Source organism: Arvicanthis niloticus, chromosome 14 (assembly GCF_011762505.2).
Source record: "Arvicanthis niloticus isolate mArvNil1 chromosome 14, mArvNil1.pat.X, whole genome shotgun sequence".
In the NCBI taxonomy this organism is placed as follows: domain Eukaryota; kingdom Metazoa; phylum Chordata; class Mammalia; order Rodentia; family Muridae; genus Arvicanthis; species Arvicanthis niloticus.
The window spans coordinates 25,080,259-25,097,864 of record NC_047671.1 but is presented as its reverse complement, the minus strand read 5'-3'; the positions used below and the strand labels follow the sequence as shown (position 1 = coordinate 25,097,864).

The 17,606-nt window shown below is 40.5% G+C and overlaps 1 protein-coding gene and 1 pseudogene across 2 annotated transcripts in view; one reads left to right on the top strand and one right to left on the bottom strand.

Moving 5' to 3' along the window:
* Positions 1 to 17,606, top strand: part of Wdr7 (WD repeat domain 7) — a 259,944-nt gene that overhangs the window by 189,131 nt on the left and 53,207 nt on the right. For both annotated transcript variants that reach the window (XM_034517777.1, XM_034517776.1), the window contains 2 exons: positions 2,126 to 2,312; positions 15,428 to 15,545. In XM_034517777.1, the coding sequence (XP_034373668.1) occupies positions 2,126 to 2,312; positions 15,428 to 15,545 (305 nt within the window). The remainder of the gene's footprint in view (positions 1 to 2,125; positions 2,313 to 15,427; positions 15,546 to 17,606) is intronic.
* LOC117720276 (U6 spliceosomal RNA) lies at positions 7,275 to 7,394 on the bottom strand (annotated as a pseudogene).

The following is a 17,606-nucleotide window of genomic DNA, read 5'->3' as shown; positions in this document are numbered from 1 at the left end:
AACCATTCTCTTCAGTTTACTCAGCTTTCTTCTGGACACATACACTATAGTTTGTAATTTACCTTAGAGCGATGGGAACTGGACCATGGGCTAGGACAGCCTTGTAGGTGATTCTTGGAAACCAGGACTGGTTGACTCTACTGCACACACACAGAGTACAAAGCAGTCCTTGGTATTTTCCAAAGCCACAGTTGTGAATGAAGCCCTGTGCTAAGCCAATGGCAGAGAAGGAAGTATGTTTTACAAGTTCATATGACCAAGGGAATGTTGAGTATTTACAAGGTTGAAAATTTAATGAATAAACAAAATTACCATTAAAGAGAGTACAGATAGATGTCTGGGCTGGAGACCTGAGATCGGAGATGTGAGTCAGCCACTAAGACAGTGTACAACAATGCAGAGGCCTACACAGGAGGGCTGGAATCCCAGCTCCACAAGGGAGGACTTACACCTTCTTTTAACTCCAGCTCCAGGGATCCAGTGCCATATTCTGACTACCAGGAGACCACACCTACACACACACTTTAAAAAGCAACAACAACAAACAACCTAAATCGTAGATAGAATAAGTTCCAGAGGGTGGTATGTTTATTAAATCCTTGACTCTAATTACTGTCTTACATGGATGGGGCTAGTGTATGGTTCAGTGGCAGAGTATGTGTTTAGCATAAGTGAAGCCTGTCTTCAGTCCCTAGCACCATAAGGTGAGTGCAGGAGAGGGAGGAAGAGTGAGAAGAGGTTGGGAGAAAGAAAAAGAGAAAAAATTTCATTCTACTGTAAGCAGGGAAGAGTGGCAGAAAGAACCCCACACTACTCTCCTGTGTAACCAAAGCCATGTAGAGCTCTGTGTAATTCCCAGATCTTGTTGAGTTTTTGTTTGTGTTGAATGTTTTCTTCTGTTTACCTCCACCTCTGATCAGCGAATTCCTACTTAGAATTCCTGTAGTCCTTCCAAACGCATTGAGGCCGTTATTTTGTGTTAACAGTAGAGTCCTCAGCATCTTTTCTGACCAACATGTCTTGAAATCAAAGGGTTAATTCAGTAAACCTTTAAGGGATCTGAGATTTACATACCCTGGTTTGAATATTCCTCTGAGAAAGATGTGGAATTTTGTCATCTGTATGTCTTTGTAATTCCAAAACAGCTCGTCAAATGGAAGCAAATAGTTTCTTATTAATAGGCTTAAAATTTATGTGTGAAGATGACCATTTCTCTACTTCACTTTTGATGCCATCCACATGGATTCCCAGATCTGTACAATTTGCCATAGCAGAATGGTTGGAATCTTTACTAAGGTCACTGAGCGAAATGGTGCGAAGGCAGAGGTGCTCTGGAGACCCTGTGTGTGCTGGTCACACCACACATGGGAAGAACAGGCACTGTGATGGACCACTATAAGGTCCAGAGTCTTTGGAGAAACTCTTGCTGGTTTCCCCCTCCTGCCATTTTCTTCATGGTTCCTTTTCTAGTTTCATGAGCTGCACCCACACCCCTAGAAGCCTGTACAAAATTCAAATGGAAGGCCTGGACATGAGAGAAAATATGGTATTTGGTTTTCTTAACTTGAAAACATGTTACACTTCATGTAACATGCTTTCTATTTCTATCTTCCTGCAAATGTCATAGTTTCATTTTTTTATAAGTGAGTAAAATTACATTGCATGCATGCACCACGGTTTGTTTATTAAGTTGTTCCAACAGATTCTTAAGAGGTTCTATGACTAAGAAGTTCAAAACCACTTATTATACAGAACTCATCCATAGACTCGGACTTATAGAACATTTCTTTTCATCTCCATCTCAAGGCATTCTACTTAATAATTGACTATTTAAGGAAAATTGTTAAAATCCTACATTTTTTGAGCCAGCTTTTTCATTTGTGATACTGAGATGAAGGTAGCATTGTAGGGTAGCTAGGCTACTCATGTTTTAATGTAGAAATGTGTATTTGTATATAACTATTATGTAATTAAGCACTGAAGAATATACTATAAAACATTGTAACCTAACTTTTCTCTTGACAATATGGAGCCAAATAAAATACAAGTTCCCCCTTTTGGGGAAAAACTTGAAGTATAGTTACATTTTCAAAGTGTACTTAACATTCTGATTTCTATTTTTCAGGCAAGGCACTGACATTTCTTCTGCTACAGCCACCAAGTCCCAAACTTCCTCTTCATAGCACCATCCGGAGAACTGCCATTGACCTGATTGGGCGAGGGTTCACTGTGTGGGAGCCTTACATGGATGTTTCCGCTGTCCTGATGGGGCTGCTGGAGCTCTGCGCAGATGCTGAGAAACAACTTGCCAAGTATGTGCAGGTTCTGGTGGGTTAGAGCATTGTTGTCAAGTATGTGCAGGTTCCAGGGAGTCAGTGCATTGTTGTCAAGTATGTGCAGGTTCCAGGGAGTCAGCGCATTGTTGTCAAGTATGTGCAGGTTCCGGTGGGTTAGCGCATTGTTGTTGGAAGACGTTATCAGAGGTATTGGTTATCCTCTAGAAACTGGGTGTGTGCCGGGCAGTGGTGGAGCACGCCTTTAATCCCAGCACTTGGGAGGCAGAGTGAGGCGGATTTCTGAGTTTGAGACCAGCCTGGTCTACAGAGTGAGTTCCAGGACAGCCAGGGCTACACAGAGAAACCCTGACTCAGGAAAAAAACAAAAAAAAAAAAAACCAAAAAAAAAGAAAGAAAGAAACTCCATGTGTTTGACCAGCAGTAAATCTACTGGGCATGATAGCCAAGCTTGTAGCCACAAGTTAGGATGCCAAGGCAGGAGGATTGTTGTAAGGTCAAATCCAACTAGGGTTTTACCATGATACTCTGTCTCAAAAACAAAAACAATACAAAACTCAATAGAAAATTGAGACAGTGAATGATCTGTGATATGATTTTCAAACTGTAATTTTTATACCTTGAGACATTACTGATAAATAATTGTGTAAACTTACTGCTTATAAGGAAAGTGATATACGTACTTGGTACTAGATCCAAAGTTCTACTAATAGAAGATGGAGCTAGAAAATTTGGAGAATTGCTCTCTGCATTCCTGTTCATTTTTAAATTAACTTTATTGGGGTTTCTTTTGCATATAGTCCGTGATAGACTAAGTGAAGATTGTAGTTGGGATGGTAGGATGGCTCAGCAGGCAAGCATAGCTGCCACCAAGCTTGACTGATGATCTAAGATCAATCCCTGGGCCCCACATGGTGGAAGAAAAGAACCAACTCCTGCAAGTTGTCCTCTGACCTCCACTGAGGCACGGTACATGTGAGTGCATGTGTGTGCACACGTTCATGTGCACATATGCGCACACACACACACATGTGCGTGCACACACACAAACAGTAAATGAAATGTATTACATTTTAAATACACTATAATCATCATTATAAAAATAGAGTCGCTAACTTGACATATGTGGAACACATCTTTGTGAACTGGCAAGGAGTCGTGGTACTACAGATGGACGTTGGTGCCATCTTAAACCCAGTCTCCTGTTTCCAGAAAACCTTGCCTGTCTTGGGTGTATTATACAAGTGGCCTACAATTGGTGATTATCGCCACAAGTAAACTGGCAGTACACAGCCATCACAGCCTCCTGGTTCCCAGTAGTGCTAACCCCACGTAGATACCCTGGTCTGTTAAGCTTCTCTTGCTTTATCCCTCTTACAATGTCCATCCATGTTGTAGCGTGCTTCACTCTCTTACAACGTCCATCTATGTTGTAGCATGCTTCACTGTGCTAATTTGGATTTCAGCTGAATTCCATCCCACTTCTGGTGATGATGTCTTATTTATCTGTTCATGTGTGTTTATGTGAGAGTTTGTTTTCATTATAAAGTGGGATTACTAGGACATAGAATAGTTCCATGTTTAAGAGTTCCAGGAGCTGCTGCATAGTTTTTCATGGTTTCACAGTTTCTCATTCCTGCCAGCTCTGCACATTCAAGGTTTCCACTTCTCTGTCTACATTTTAAACTATCTCATCCTAGTGACTGTGAAGTGATAGGAAATCCTATCTGTCTCATCATGCCTCTCTGTGAAAATGAATTTCCTGCCAGTGTTGTCATGGTTGACTTCATAGGAAGCTAAAGTGAGCTGCTCTTGGCTTCACAGCTGCTTTCCCTTATGCCACAGTCCTTCCAGTTACAGCATGGTGGGGCCTGCAGTCCTTCTGCTAGAGTACAGTGCTGTGGCTTTGTCTCAGATTAGCTGCCTAGTGCCCAGTGCCGCCCCCCACCCCCCTTCCCCCACCCCCCCCACCGTTAACTGGAAGGAGGGGATGTTTAGTGCAAGCCTAGCCAGCAGCTTTCCTCTCTTACCTCTGGGCATACCTCCATGTGTTCTAATCTCACCTCTGAGTCTCCCTTGCTACATGATTGGAAAATAAAGTATTTGTTTCAGAAGATTGATGCTAAATGCTAGTTATGTTCACAGAGAACTTAGAGAAGCAGTTAGCACATCTTAAGCGTTTTAATTTGTTTCTTGGTTAGTATGATAAAACATTGTCCGAAACCTGCTGGCTTCCTGCTTGCTGTTATGTGCCCAAAGGAGACCACACAGCACAGGCTGCTGCTAATGAAGCTCTCTTGGTTTGTCTTGAGAAGGATGCAATATTTTAATATCTAAAAATATGGTTTGTTTTAAAATCTGACCAGACACAATTCTACAAGTTTTTATACCCTTTTGTTATTTGGAAGGTTTCATTTTAGTTTAGCATTTATAATTTTTTAAAAATAAGTTTATATCAAAATTATATCAGCAAAGTAAACATGTATATATATGTGTGTGTGTGTATGCTGTATGTACAGATGTACAGACAGTAAGAGACATAAATTCTATAGTTTTCAGTTGGTAATTTAAATCTTGCTATTACATTCTTTCTGTCACAAAGATTAGTATGACTTTCTGTACGCAGCTCTGAATAAATGAATGTATCAGCATGTAGCTTTGAGGAGCCCGATGTACTTTTCATCATGATAAATTGCATAATAAGCAAGAAAATGTTTGCTTATTAATCTCTAACAAGATTTAGATTGAAAATGGCCTGTTACATACGTGGCCCACTTGGTGCAGGCCGGAGTACTGAGGTGGGGGAAGCAGAAGCAGAGCAGCAGGGTACACCTCAGCTTAAGGGAGACTCTTACCCACCCCACCCCTCATGCCTGGCTGTGGCTGACTTACTGTGCCTTGCTTCTGTCCATGGTGCCATGCTTGCCATGTGAACATGATTTTATATTGGACAAGTGCTTAGAATTTTAGTTAATATCTCTGGAAAGAAATCTTCTACAATTATGAGGGCAGGCTTGGTAGGGGGAACAGGCTACTCAGGCCTTATTCTGAAGAATACACATCACAGAGGAGTGCTCTCTCCATCTCTTTCAAGTACTGACATTCCCTGTCAGAATTAACTTCTGAGTTTTTCCACAACACTGTAGGTGCTTCGAGGTCACTAGATTGTTTTCCCAGAATTCACGACCCCTTACTCTAGAATCTGACTCACCACTTCTGTCTGGCCTGGCAGCAGCACTTATTTTCTGGTGTTTTGGGATATTTTGCTGGAGGTGGGGGCTATTACCTAACATCAGTTATTCCTAGTTTCCAGTAGACTCAAATGAAGGTCCTGCTTCCGGATGTCTGGGACTCTGAGGAGGTGGGAGTGGTAAAGGGGTGGACAGGCCTGAGGAGATGAGTTAGCAGGAGAAGGAAGGTGTGCCTAGATTTTTACATTACAATATTGTGTGGAGAAGAGTGATGGTGCCACAGGTCAGGCACTGGCATGTTTTTAAACAGCCTCAGTGAAAGTCCACCTCACTCTGACCAATCAGCAGCATGCAAACGGATTCACCCATCAAAACCACAGGCTCCCTGCCAGTTGTCTTTGGGACACACAAGATTGGTTTAAGCTTTTCCTTTAGAAACAGGTTGTAACAGGAAGCTCCTTGCTATACCACCTACTGTGTGGTGTACACTAAGGTATAATGGATCTGTAGGTTCAAAGAACAGTCTTCCTATTGATACTGGGGAAACTGGGATCCACCTCTTAGAGCTCGTAGTGTAATTAATAAATAATTTAGGAGTGGACTCAAGTGGGAGGAAGCTCAAGGACATTTTATTAGAGTAGAATCTGAAAGAAAACCCCCATGGCAGGCAAGCTGCAAACCTCTGCAGCTTCCTGGAGGAGAACTGGGTGTGGGGTTACAGTGGGTGTCATGCTGTTTAAGCTGACATGAAGGTCAGACACGTGACAGACAAGCACTACATGTTTGGGAGGGAGCTTTAGGGAAATAGTAAGCAAGCCTGAAATGTTTGCGAGTCCCAGTGTGTTAAGGAATGCCTGCTTAGAAAAGCCATAGAAGGAAGGAAGAAAAGGGAAAGGCAGTCTTGTGAGTAGTTCAGGAGAGTGGGCAGATCTACAAAGCTGCATGGCTGCCAACAGTAAGCTGCTGTTCTAGCATGGGGGTTCAGGAAAGGAAAATTCCAGCATTCTCTTAAAGGATGTATTGCACATGTCTCTTTACTGTGGCTTAATGTGAGCCGTCTTCCTCTTAGCTAAGTGTTTGACCTGGCAAAGCTGGAGCGTTAGGTCCCAGGCCAGAGAGTCTGTTGTCTTACAAGAATGAGATTTTCCTTAGTGGACATTTATTGCTTACTTTAACACTCACACCCTTGAATAAGTAGCCCTAACGTCATTTAGGAACTAAATTAGAGATCAGAGGCCCCCAAGCTTCTGCCATCTCTGGCTATGATGAGGCAGTCAAGGGGCTTAAGGACATTTTTGGGTTTTAGTCTAGGAAAAAAGAAAGTTTCTTTTCTTGGAGGCCTTTATCCTAAACTGCCTACCTAATTTCTATTTCCTCTGGGGCTTCTATTTGCTTACTCTACCAGTATACAGCGCTACTCAGGGTGGACTGCTCTGCTTTCATTTAGGTACAGAAGCCCTAGGCAGTAAACATGATTTCCCCCATTTTGCAAGTGCGCACACCAAAATATAGTGTATGAATCTGTGAAAGACACCATCACTTGTTTTCTGGATGGTAAAAAATTACTGGGTTTAATTTCAGATCTAGCTGATTCCAAAAGCTAAAGCTAAAGAAAGATGATTCAAAATCTTAATACCTGCAAAATTAAAGACATCTTAAATAAAGATTACAAAAATGGTAAGGGAAGAATTTTAAATATACTTTTGGATTTTATATTTAATGAAATTTTCATTAAGGATCTTGTACCTTATAGAAATTTAAATTTTTGATTATTACTTAATTATTTTTTTAAAATATACAACACTTCACATTTTTTTTTGTTTTTGTTTTTTGCCAGCCTTAAATAGGAGCCATCCGAATCTTCTCTGTGTGGATCCAATTTTATTATATATGCTACCAAAGCGAGCACTCATCAGTGTATTGGTAGACAGTGATGGTACCAATAAGCTTTTAATAAAACTATACTTTATATATGACAGTCTCCATCAGCTGCATCTGGCCCAGTACATTCAATATACTAGCTAATTTCTATATAGTAATCGTAGAGAGATAGGTGACTTGTCAGAGAACAGGGCCCACCTCTTGGGACTCTCAGCTCCCATTGCTCAGCCCCTATACTTAAGGCATATGCTACTTGTTTGGTAAGTGAGCCACAGGTAGCATCTTTTATGAGGATATTCTTAAATGAATGAGAATGGTACGCTTATTCAATGTGAACTGTATAATAACATTGAGGCTATACTTTCCTGAAATAATTGATGAGCCACCTAGCCAATTGTAATATAAATTAGAGACACAGAGTGTTGTGTTTTGAGAACTGTTTTTAAAGATCTCTGTGGGTATGTACACACGGATAAAGTATTAGAAATGGTGCATAAATTCTACTTTATAGACCAGCAGAAAACTCCTGTGCTTCTAGAAGACTAGACTCCTGCTTAGCTTTGTGTGGCCTGTGATTTGGATTCTATTTGCCTAGGTCACAGTATAGGGCCTTTATTGTGAAAGAACAGTGGAGCACAGCCCAGCTGCTGAGGGGTCCATGCTCATCATGTGCTGGACAGCTGAGGACATGAGCGGATTACAGAAAGCCTATTGCTTTTAGGATATTGCCACAGCTTACCAAACACAGATGGGAAAACAGAGCTACTGGAAGCCATGAACCTTTGGTATACAGAGAAGCACCATACACTGCAAAGGTTCCTATAGAGTTATAGAGGAAATAGAACTTAGGTGGTCAGTTTAAAATAAAGACTTCCAAGAAAAGTAACCGTTGTACTGTTGTTTTTTTTTTCTTCATAGACTAAAACCCAAAAATGTCCTTGAGCCCCTTGACTGCCTCATCATAGCCAGAGATGGCAGAACCTTGGGGGGCTTTGGTTTCTAATTTAGTTCCTAAAGGTTATATAGAGTTAGAGAGAAGAATTAAGTAGCTTAACTCAAACTCAACCATTTCTGTTAAGTTTGAGGGATAGAAACATACTAAAAATGCAAACATGCTTTAGAAATCTATACTGGACAGTTTTTTCTGTTCTGAAAAATTAATTTATAAGGGTTAATAATAATAAGTAATAAATAATTTATCTAGGGGAGCCCTTTACATAGAAAGGGTTAGCATAGTTTTTTTTTTTTTTTATTTTCTGTAAATATATGCAGCTAACATGATTGGAAGAGTAGGAAAATTTTCCATTTTTGAGCTTTGGAAAGGAATTCTGCCTTGAGTTATAAAATGAAGCTCTAGCCATCGGTGGGATAGCTCAGTATGTACTTGCTGACCAGTGATGCAAGCCAGGAGCATCCCCAGAAACGAAGTAAAATTAGAAGGAAAGAAGCAACTCCAGAGCTGTCCTATGACCTCTTGAAATGTCATAGCATGCATACACACACACTAATAAGAAGAAGGAGAAGGAGAAGGAGAAGGAGAAGGAGAAGGAGAAGGAGAAGGAGAAGGAGAAGGAGAAGGAGAAGGAAGAAGAGGAGGAAGGAAGAGGAGGAAGAGGAGGAGGAAAAGAAGGAGGAAGAGGAGGAGAAAAAGAAGAAAAGAAGAAGTTGTTAAAATATTTTTAAAAGTGAAGTTTCAACTTAACACAGAGGAGCTGCATATTCTTTATGAAGTTGTAAACAAATATTAACACACTAGTGTTCCTAGGAAAGTGTGGGCTGGAAGTCCTGGGTATTACATAATTAAGTAGGTACCTAAAACAATGTTAGCTTTCTTTGTTTTGATGGCAACTATTTTCAAAGCCTTGTTACTGATGACTAAGATTTGCAGGCTATTTGCAGAAATATTAATGTTTTCTCCTGGAATGTATCCATGCAGTATTTTTTAATTCAACAGAGGTTGACATCTGGAAATGTTAGATGGTAACATTTTACTAAAATGTTATTCCTATAAATTTTAAGATGATTTTCCTAAAATGAAACAGTCTTGGAACTAGGTTAGTAAACAATCATGAGAAAACTGAGCTCAGCCCAAGGGGGACTATGTTTCTATTCATGTTATTTGTCTACAATGTCGTTCAACCCTGGTGTTTAAGATTGGAAAGGTGGAGGGAGTCGCAGGAAATGCTGAGTAAGATAGTCTCTGGTGTCCAATTTCCTTAGACTAAAGACTAAAACCAAAGCCTGTTCTATAGGTCTATAAAACAAAGGGTTTACATAACAGCCCATAGACAGGGTCAAGAGAACAGAGTAAGTTTACACACAGAATAAGTAAGTTTACACACAGGTTCCAGAAACAGCCAGCTAGCCCTCTCCCTTTCACCAAGGTAGAATCTCACATTAAGATTTGTAGCACACAAATAAGAGATGCTGCACATGGCTGATCTGTGTTGGTAAGATGATGAGTCAGGTGCACAGAAGCCAAAGGATGCTAGAGCTGGGCATCTCTTTTGGATCTATTTTTAGCTTTCTGGGGATTTTCTGTACTGATTTCCTGAGGCTGTACCATGCTGCACCTGCACCAACAGAGAATACAGTGCCTTTCCCACATCTTCACCAGCATTTGTTGTCATTGAGATTTTCCTCTTAGACTTCTGACTTGGGTAAGATGAAATCTCAAAGTAGTTTTAATTTTCATTTAGAACTAGTTATTAAGGATGTTGAACATTTATAAAGATATTTCAAAGCCATTTTATTTCTCCCTTTAAGAATTCTTTGTACTATTTAAGGGTAAGCAGTGCAAAGGGATTGTGCAATAGGGCTTTCTGTAGGCATAGCTCGACCTTCCCATGGTCAGTGAATTGTGTAGGTATTCTCTTCTTCAGTGGGGCCTTACTATCAGTGTTTGGAGAGAAACATATTGTCTTGGCAACTGCCAAGGCTATTTGGGGATTTCCCATAGGACTGCTTTGGCCAACAACTAAATTAGATGTGTTGCAATCCTGGGACTGGAAGCATCATTTCGTGACAAGATGTCCAGTTGGGGCTCTGTTTCCCCCATTATTTGGCAATTTTATTTAGGTCATGCGCACACACACACACACACACACACTTCTACTGTATTAGGTTTTCATTTTAACCCTCAAACAGTTCTTAATTTTAGCGTCTCCATATCCTCCCTTGTCACCCTCTTTGCTTTCCCTATCCACTTGATTTTCCCATTTTAGCTCCCCACCACCCATCCCATAACTCCCTCTTCTATCTCCCTTTCCAAAGGGGATATAGCTGTGCACTCCACCCCACTCTCCCTACCCTATACCTGACTCCTCTGGTTTTATAGATTATAGCTTGGTATCATTGATTTAACAGTTACTATATCTACATATAAGCAAACACCGTATTTGTCTTTCAGGGTTTAGGTTACTTCACCCAGGACTATTTTTTTTTCTTGTCTTATCCTTTTACCTGGAAATTTTGTTTTTTTTAAATAGTTGAATACTCTTTTGTATAAACATACTACATTTTCTTAATCCATTCTTCTGCTGAGAGATATCTAGGTTGTTTTCAATTTCTGGCTATTATAAATAGAGCAGCAGTGAACATGGTTGAGCAGGGTCCGTGTGAAAGGATAAAATATGTCCAGTTGGGGCTCTGTCTCCCTCATTACTTGGGTATATGCCTAAGAGAGATATAGATGAATCTTTAGGTAGATCGAGTCCTGTCTCCCTGAGGAACAGCCACACTGATTTTTGTAGTTAATGAACACATTTGCATTCCCACTAGCAGTGAAAGAGTGTTCCCTTACTCCAAATCCTTGTCACCATGTTGTCACTTGTGTTACTTATCTGAACCTTTCTAACAGGTGTAAGGTGAAATCTCAGAGTAGTTTTGCTTTCCATTCCCTGATAGCTAAGAAGGACACTGAGCGTTTCTCTAAGTTTTCCCAGCCATTTGAGTTTCCTCTTTTGAGAATTCTGGTTAGATTTGTACCTCATTTTTAATTGAGTATTATTTTTTGATATGTAGTTTTTTGAGTACTTTATATATTGTTGATACTAGCTCTATATCAGATGTGTATTTGGTAAAAATATTTTCCTATTTTGAAGGTTGCCACCTTGTCTGAATGACATTGTCCTTTGCTGTATAGAAGCCTTTCAGTTTCACGAGGTTTCATTTGTTAATTGTTGATCTTATTGCCCACATTAACAGTATTCTGTTCAGAACGTCTTTCCTGTGCCCATGAGTTCAAGGCTATTTCCTACTTTCTCTTCTATCAGGTTTAATATGTTGGTTTTTCTCTTTTTCTTTCACTAAAGTATTTATTTTGATTGTTTTTTCTTTCACTATCTGTTAAAACCATGCTAACAGATTTGTGGGTGGGCTGGTGTCCCTGTTGCTCCACTGGGCTTCGTGCCTGGCCACAGGAGTCAGCCTCCCGAGGTTTCTTATCCCCAGTGTAGTGAATCACAGCTAAGAATGTCCCCATTGATTCTCGGGCACCTCCTCTATCCCAGGTCCTGTTTCTCCCAGGAGATGCCCTCCACATCCCCTCCTCAGCCCGTCAGTTGCAGATTCCCATTCATTCTCATAGCCATCTGACCATCCCTCATCCAACCCTGAAATCCCCCACTCATCATCCCAATCCCCTCTCCACTCAGTTCCCTCACTCCATTGCCTTTGACGACCATTCCGTTCCCCCTGCCGGGTAAGAGTCAAGCATTGTTGGTGCCCTCTGTCTGGTTTTATGTTGAGGTACACGTGGAGTTGGGGTGTACAGAGTGGTAATTCTGCATCTATCTGCATTCTTCTGCATGCAGCCGTGCAGTTTGACCAGCACTGTCTGCTGTAGATGCTCTCTTTTTTCTAGTGGGCATTTCTGGCTCCATCAATAAGTAGTTGTCCAATAGGTATGTGGACTTATGTCTAAATCTTCAATTCTTTTCAGTCTATCATTGTATTTGTTTTATTTCTATAGCTCTTTAGTACAGTTTGAGATTGAGGATGGTGATGGTGAAAAGCCATGAGAGAGGTCATGAAGGGTCTAAGAGTTTAGGAGACTTCACACTCAGAGCAAAGATCCTTTTTCCTCCCTAGAAGTGAGGTGGGGCCACTGGAGGTGTTTAGGTTAGGAATTCATGAAATAGAATTGATGCCTTGGAAAGATTTCTCTGATGGTAGTTCAGTGTCTAGACTAGAGGACGTATCTTCTTCATTATGCCCTGGGAACTTACAGCTTTTTAACAAGGTGGCTGATCCCAAGACAGTGACAGAGCCCTGGTTCCCAAGCAGTGAGCCTAACTCCACTCTGTCGTCCTGCCTCACCCTTTAATACTGCCGGAGAGACTCACACACATGTGCACATCAGCTCCTCCTAAATGATCACTATGCACCGAAGGGCAGTGGGAAAATGTTTGATTCGCTTTCTTTTCCATTGCCTATGGCTTCTCTTCAGACCATGCCCTTCACCAAACCTTAATGGTTTTCTTACTGTAATAAGTTTGGTAATTCCCTCAAATGTATATGGCCTTTTGCTGATGTGAGTGAAGGCTAATATGTAGCCAGGCCTTTGATTTGAAGTTAGTGACTGATTGATATTTCCTTTGCTTTCTTTCACTTTATAACTGCACAGTATTGGTCATTACAAGAAGCATTTATTATCCACATACGGCTCTGTCTCCTCCTTTCCTTCCTTTTCTTTCTTCCACTCTTTCCTTTCCAACTAATAATTTCTCCCCCGTGCAGAGAACTAAGACAGGGTAAAGGGCTTCTGCTCTGCTAGAAGCCAGCCAGCCCCAGCAGTCCTGCCTGAAGCTTGGGTTACAGGTATTTACTCTGACTCTAGGTTTTAGGATCCAAATTCTGGTTCTCATGATTTCGACACAATCCTTTTTAACTGTTGAGTGGTCTCTCCAGCCCCAAGACTTCTTATTTAGCTGAATTTGATCTTTTGAAGAACTTTATGGATCAAGTTCTGTCTCTTACTATGATTAATCTCCTTTCAAGTATTATGGTCAACCCAACTGATAGGTGTATCCTGTTCCTCATTTAAACCACTCCTAACATTGAATAAGACAACTGGAACACAAGTATCTCAGTATATCTCTACAAACTTCTCTAAGCAGTCTAGCCACTCAGCCAAGGCCATTTGGTCATGTTACCAATTCATTAACCTAGTTCACCAGTGTCACCATGCCTCACTACTCTTTACTTTATACAAAGGTCAGTGATTCTGAAAGACAGTAATCTCTCTTAACTACAGGGACACATTCCAAGACTCTGAGTTGATTCACAAAACCATGGTAATCCCAAACCTTTTATATATGCAATATTTTCCTTTGCATATAGACCTGTGATACAGCTGAACTTTAAAATTATGTATTGTAAGATATTAGAAATAACAATAAACTTAAATAATCATAACAACACAGCATAATAAAAGCTATGTGAGTAGAGGTTCCCCCACCAAATATCACATTGTGCTATATGTTTCCTGGTTGTTTTTCTCTGAGTGGGTGTGTGGTACCTGTGTGAAGAGACAAGTAAGATGTACTGTATAGGCATCGCGATGCAGTGTTATATTAACAGAGGGCAGCCTGCACACAGACACTGCTAATACCTTCACAGTGGACTAGCAAAGGTGTCTGCAAGGACCGCGTATACTCAGTACTCAGGACAGAGATGCGATTCACTTACCAGGTGATCCGCATCATAAGATTCCATCACACGACTCTGAGTTCCATGCAGTTTAAAATGTATTCATCATTGCTGATATTTTCCATTTAATTTTTTTTTAGGAAATCTGGATAGCAAATATGAAGGGACCATGGTGCACCAGTACCTCAGCTCCTCATTTACCATTCTTTGAGCTGGTTTTTCATTTGTAAAATTTCTTTGCCAATGAGAATGTTGGGCACATAGACCAAAAGTAAGCCCAGCTTTCACTCCAGACCCTAGGCTATGTCTAGTTCTTTCCTTCTGTGTTGAGCTGTGCCAGCGTGGGATGGATTCCCCAGGAAACTTATGTGCCTTTCCCCTACAGACTGGTTTTACAAAAGTTGATTTAGGTTTGTTCAGAATTAGTTAACATACATTCCCCTGCTTCCAATATCCTCGTCTCCTAGTCATATACTTTGACTCCTTGGCTACACTTTTGTCAAAAGTCATGTGTGTGTATGTGTGTGTGTTTGTATGTGTACATATATGTGTGTGTGTATATATATGTGTGTATGTCTACATGTGTGTATATATAAATATATATATGTGTGTGTGTATTGTGTACATGTGCATATTGTGTGTATAAACTTAGTGATAAGGCTGCTGCTTTCATGTCAGAGATGGGATGTATTGTCTACACTGTTGTATCAAGATGCCACGCTCTCACTGTCTAGAAAAGTTCGCTTCATTATGTACATCACTTTATGAAGACTGTTTGCTGTCTCTCCTTTCTGTTAAGAAAGTTAACACCAGGTCATTCTTTGTTACTAAATGAGTGTCAGCGGTGGTGCATGTACTTAGTGGGTTCTCTGCAAGTACTGGTGTGGGATAGCCCAGCAGTCTGAGGAGCTTTCAGACTGAACACAGTAGCCAGGGAACAGTAATTTGTCATTCTCGTTTCTTTAAGAACTTCACAGACAGTGATGAGTTCTGCTTCCTTTCACAAAAGAGCCTCGGTTATAGTTTCTTAACATGGCCTTATGAGTAAATTATCTTTAACTTAACCTAGGCCAAAACTTTAAAACATCCAGCACAATATTCATCCCTGCCTTTTTGAGCTTTGTGATATGTATTCAGTGGTAGTTCTTGATAATTTGTTAACAAGGCATTTTGAACCTTTTGGACAGATGCACATACTGTTTTCAGTCTTCATGGTTAATAATTCGATTTTGTATCTGATGCCAGAACACCCTGACTCTTAATCACTGCTCATTGTCACAGGCCTATTATAGTCTAACTGTTTGAGTGCCCCCATTGACCTTGAACTGACATTATAAGCTGTGTCTAATCTTTTCAGTCTATATTTCTAATGCTTCTTTTCTTTTTCCTTTTTCCCTGCTCCCTGTTTAGCATCACAATGGGGCTGCCTCTGAGCCCTGCAGCTGACTCTGCCCGCTCTGCAAGGCACGCCCTTTCTCTCATTGCCACCGCCAGACCACCCGCCTTCATCACCACCATAGCCAAGGAGGTGGGCAGCCTTCCTCACCACGTGCTCCATTGCCCCTTTCCGAGGAGTCCCTCCGTACCGTAACTCTGGCGTACACCCGCAAAGAATCCTTGTAGTTCAAGCAAAGCAAGCTAATAGTTTACCTCTGAAATGAATGTATCATGCATGTACATACACTGAGTTCTGCAACGGTGGAATTGTGCTTCTGTGCTCCTGTCTGTTCTCAGAATGAACACACTTGTAATATTTGACAATACCTTTCAATATGAAATACAATAGGTCTATGAGAATTAGAAGGTACTAAAGGTATTCACACTTCTCAAGTGTAGAGCAAATACTTGTAATTAAACCTAAACTTATTTTGCAGTGGCTCTCAAACTCTATACAAAAAAACATAAGCCATAAAATCAGTGATTGGTTTTCCTATTCTGCGTCACACATAAAGACTGGAGAGTCCATTGATTCCTGCATTTCTGGTGTTCTAATTAATTGCTCACAGCCAGCTGACAAACTAGTAAAGAACAATGAACCGATTCTATGTTCTTTCCTATACATCTTAGCAAGAGAAGGGAAAGCATAAGTTTCTAATGCTTGGAAAGGCGTGTTCCCGTTTGGCATTAGTACTGCACAGCTCGGTGTCCACAGTGTATGGGCTCCGTCTGAACTGCTCTTCCTGTAGCTATGGTGAACTTTTAAAACAGTAAAAACCATTGAGTCTGCTCGGACTACCTGGAACCTACAGGGCCCATGTCTGCCTGAGAACCATCCTTACAAGCATGCTGGGAAAACAGCTAGAAAGGAGGCGAGATGGTCCTGTCTGCATGGAGTCTGTATGGTCGATGGGAAGCTGTGGAGTTAGGAATTCATATCTGAAGAAGAGCTGTAGACGCAGGTGTGAGGGTAGTAGGCTTCCCCCGTGTTTCAGTCACACATACACTTAATGTTGTATACTTGTATCAGATGTGTGTGTTGTTTGAACGAGGAGTTTTATTTAACTTAGAAATTTTTAATCAGTTTTCTCCATGCATGGAAAGTGTGCAGGGAATCATATTGGTTACCTCAGGAGCTTTATATTAATCTGATAGGTCTTTATAGTAATTACATTTCAGAATGCTATTTTATATTATTTACACAGGAATATTTTTGAAGGAAATATTAGGATTCTCATGCTGAGACATTTGGTTGGAACAATTATTTAAAATATTTTAATTAATAGTCTACATTTATTTCTTTTCAAAACAACTTTGCTGGTGCTACTTTTTGTCCTGGTTTATTCATGAAAGGCACTAAGGTGCTCCTCTCTGTCACCATTGCACACGACTCTGTCCCTGGGCCTGTGGCTCCACAGCGCATCCAGGGTTCTTCCAAGGCTTTAAATAGTTTGTCTCCTTTGAGCTGTGGAGTTTAGGCTTTGTATGAGAAAAAAAAAAAAATCCCAGTGAATTTCTGTTCTTTGCTATGTTCATTAGTTTTGGAGACATGTTAACTTAAACTTCCCAACTTGCTTATAAAGTGCCTAGAACACTTATCACCCTGTAAGTATTACTCGTTATTATTACCAGGCATACTAGGTCATATCAGATGCTTCCTGGGCATTTTCTAAAAGTACCTTTGCATCAAATTACCAAACTGTTCTTCAGTTTATGTTGTAAATGGCATGATAGTGTATGGCCACGTCTCACTAAACATACCCACCACATCTAAAATATCATAGTAATACCGTACTAAGGTCAACACTCAGGAACCAGTTGGGCATGGTATTGTATGTCTGTAATCTCAGTGTGTGGCAAATAAGATGGAGGCAGGAGAGACAGTTCAATATCATCTTTAGCAACATATTAAGGCCAGCTACATAAGATTCTGTCTCAAATGACGATGATGATGATTGTGGTGGTAATGGAGATAACGCATAAGGAAGTTGTAGAATTTTCTTAGCCCATACTTACTTAGTTCTTATTATACGTAATGCTTCTTTGTGACTGAAAACAATTCCTGCCCTACCCTGAGTGATTTGTTTTAACAGTTCTGGTTGATTGTATGTTTCACTTCTCTATCATAAGTGAAAAGTAAATCAGTGAGTAG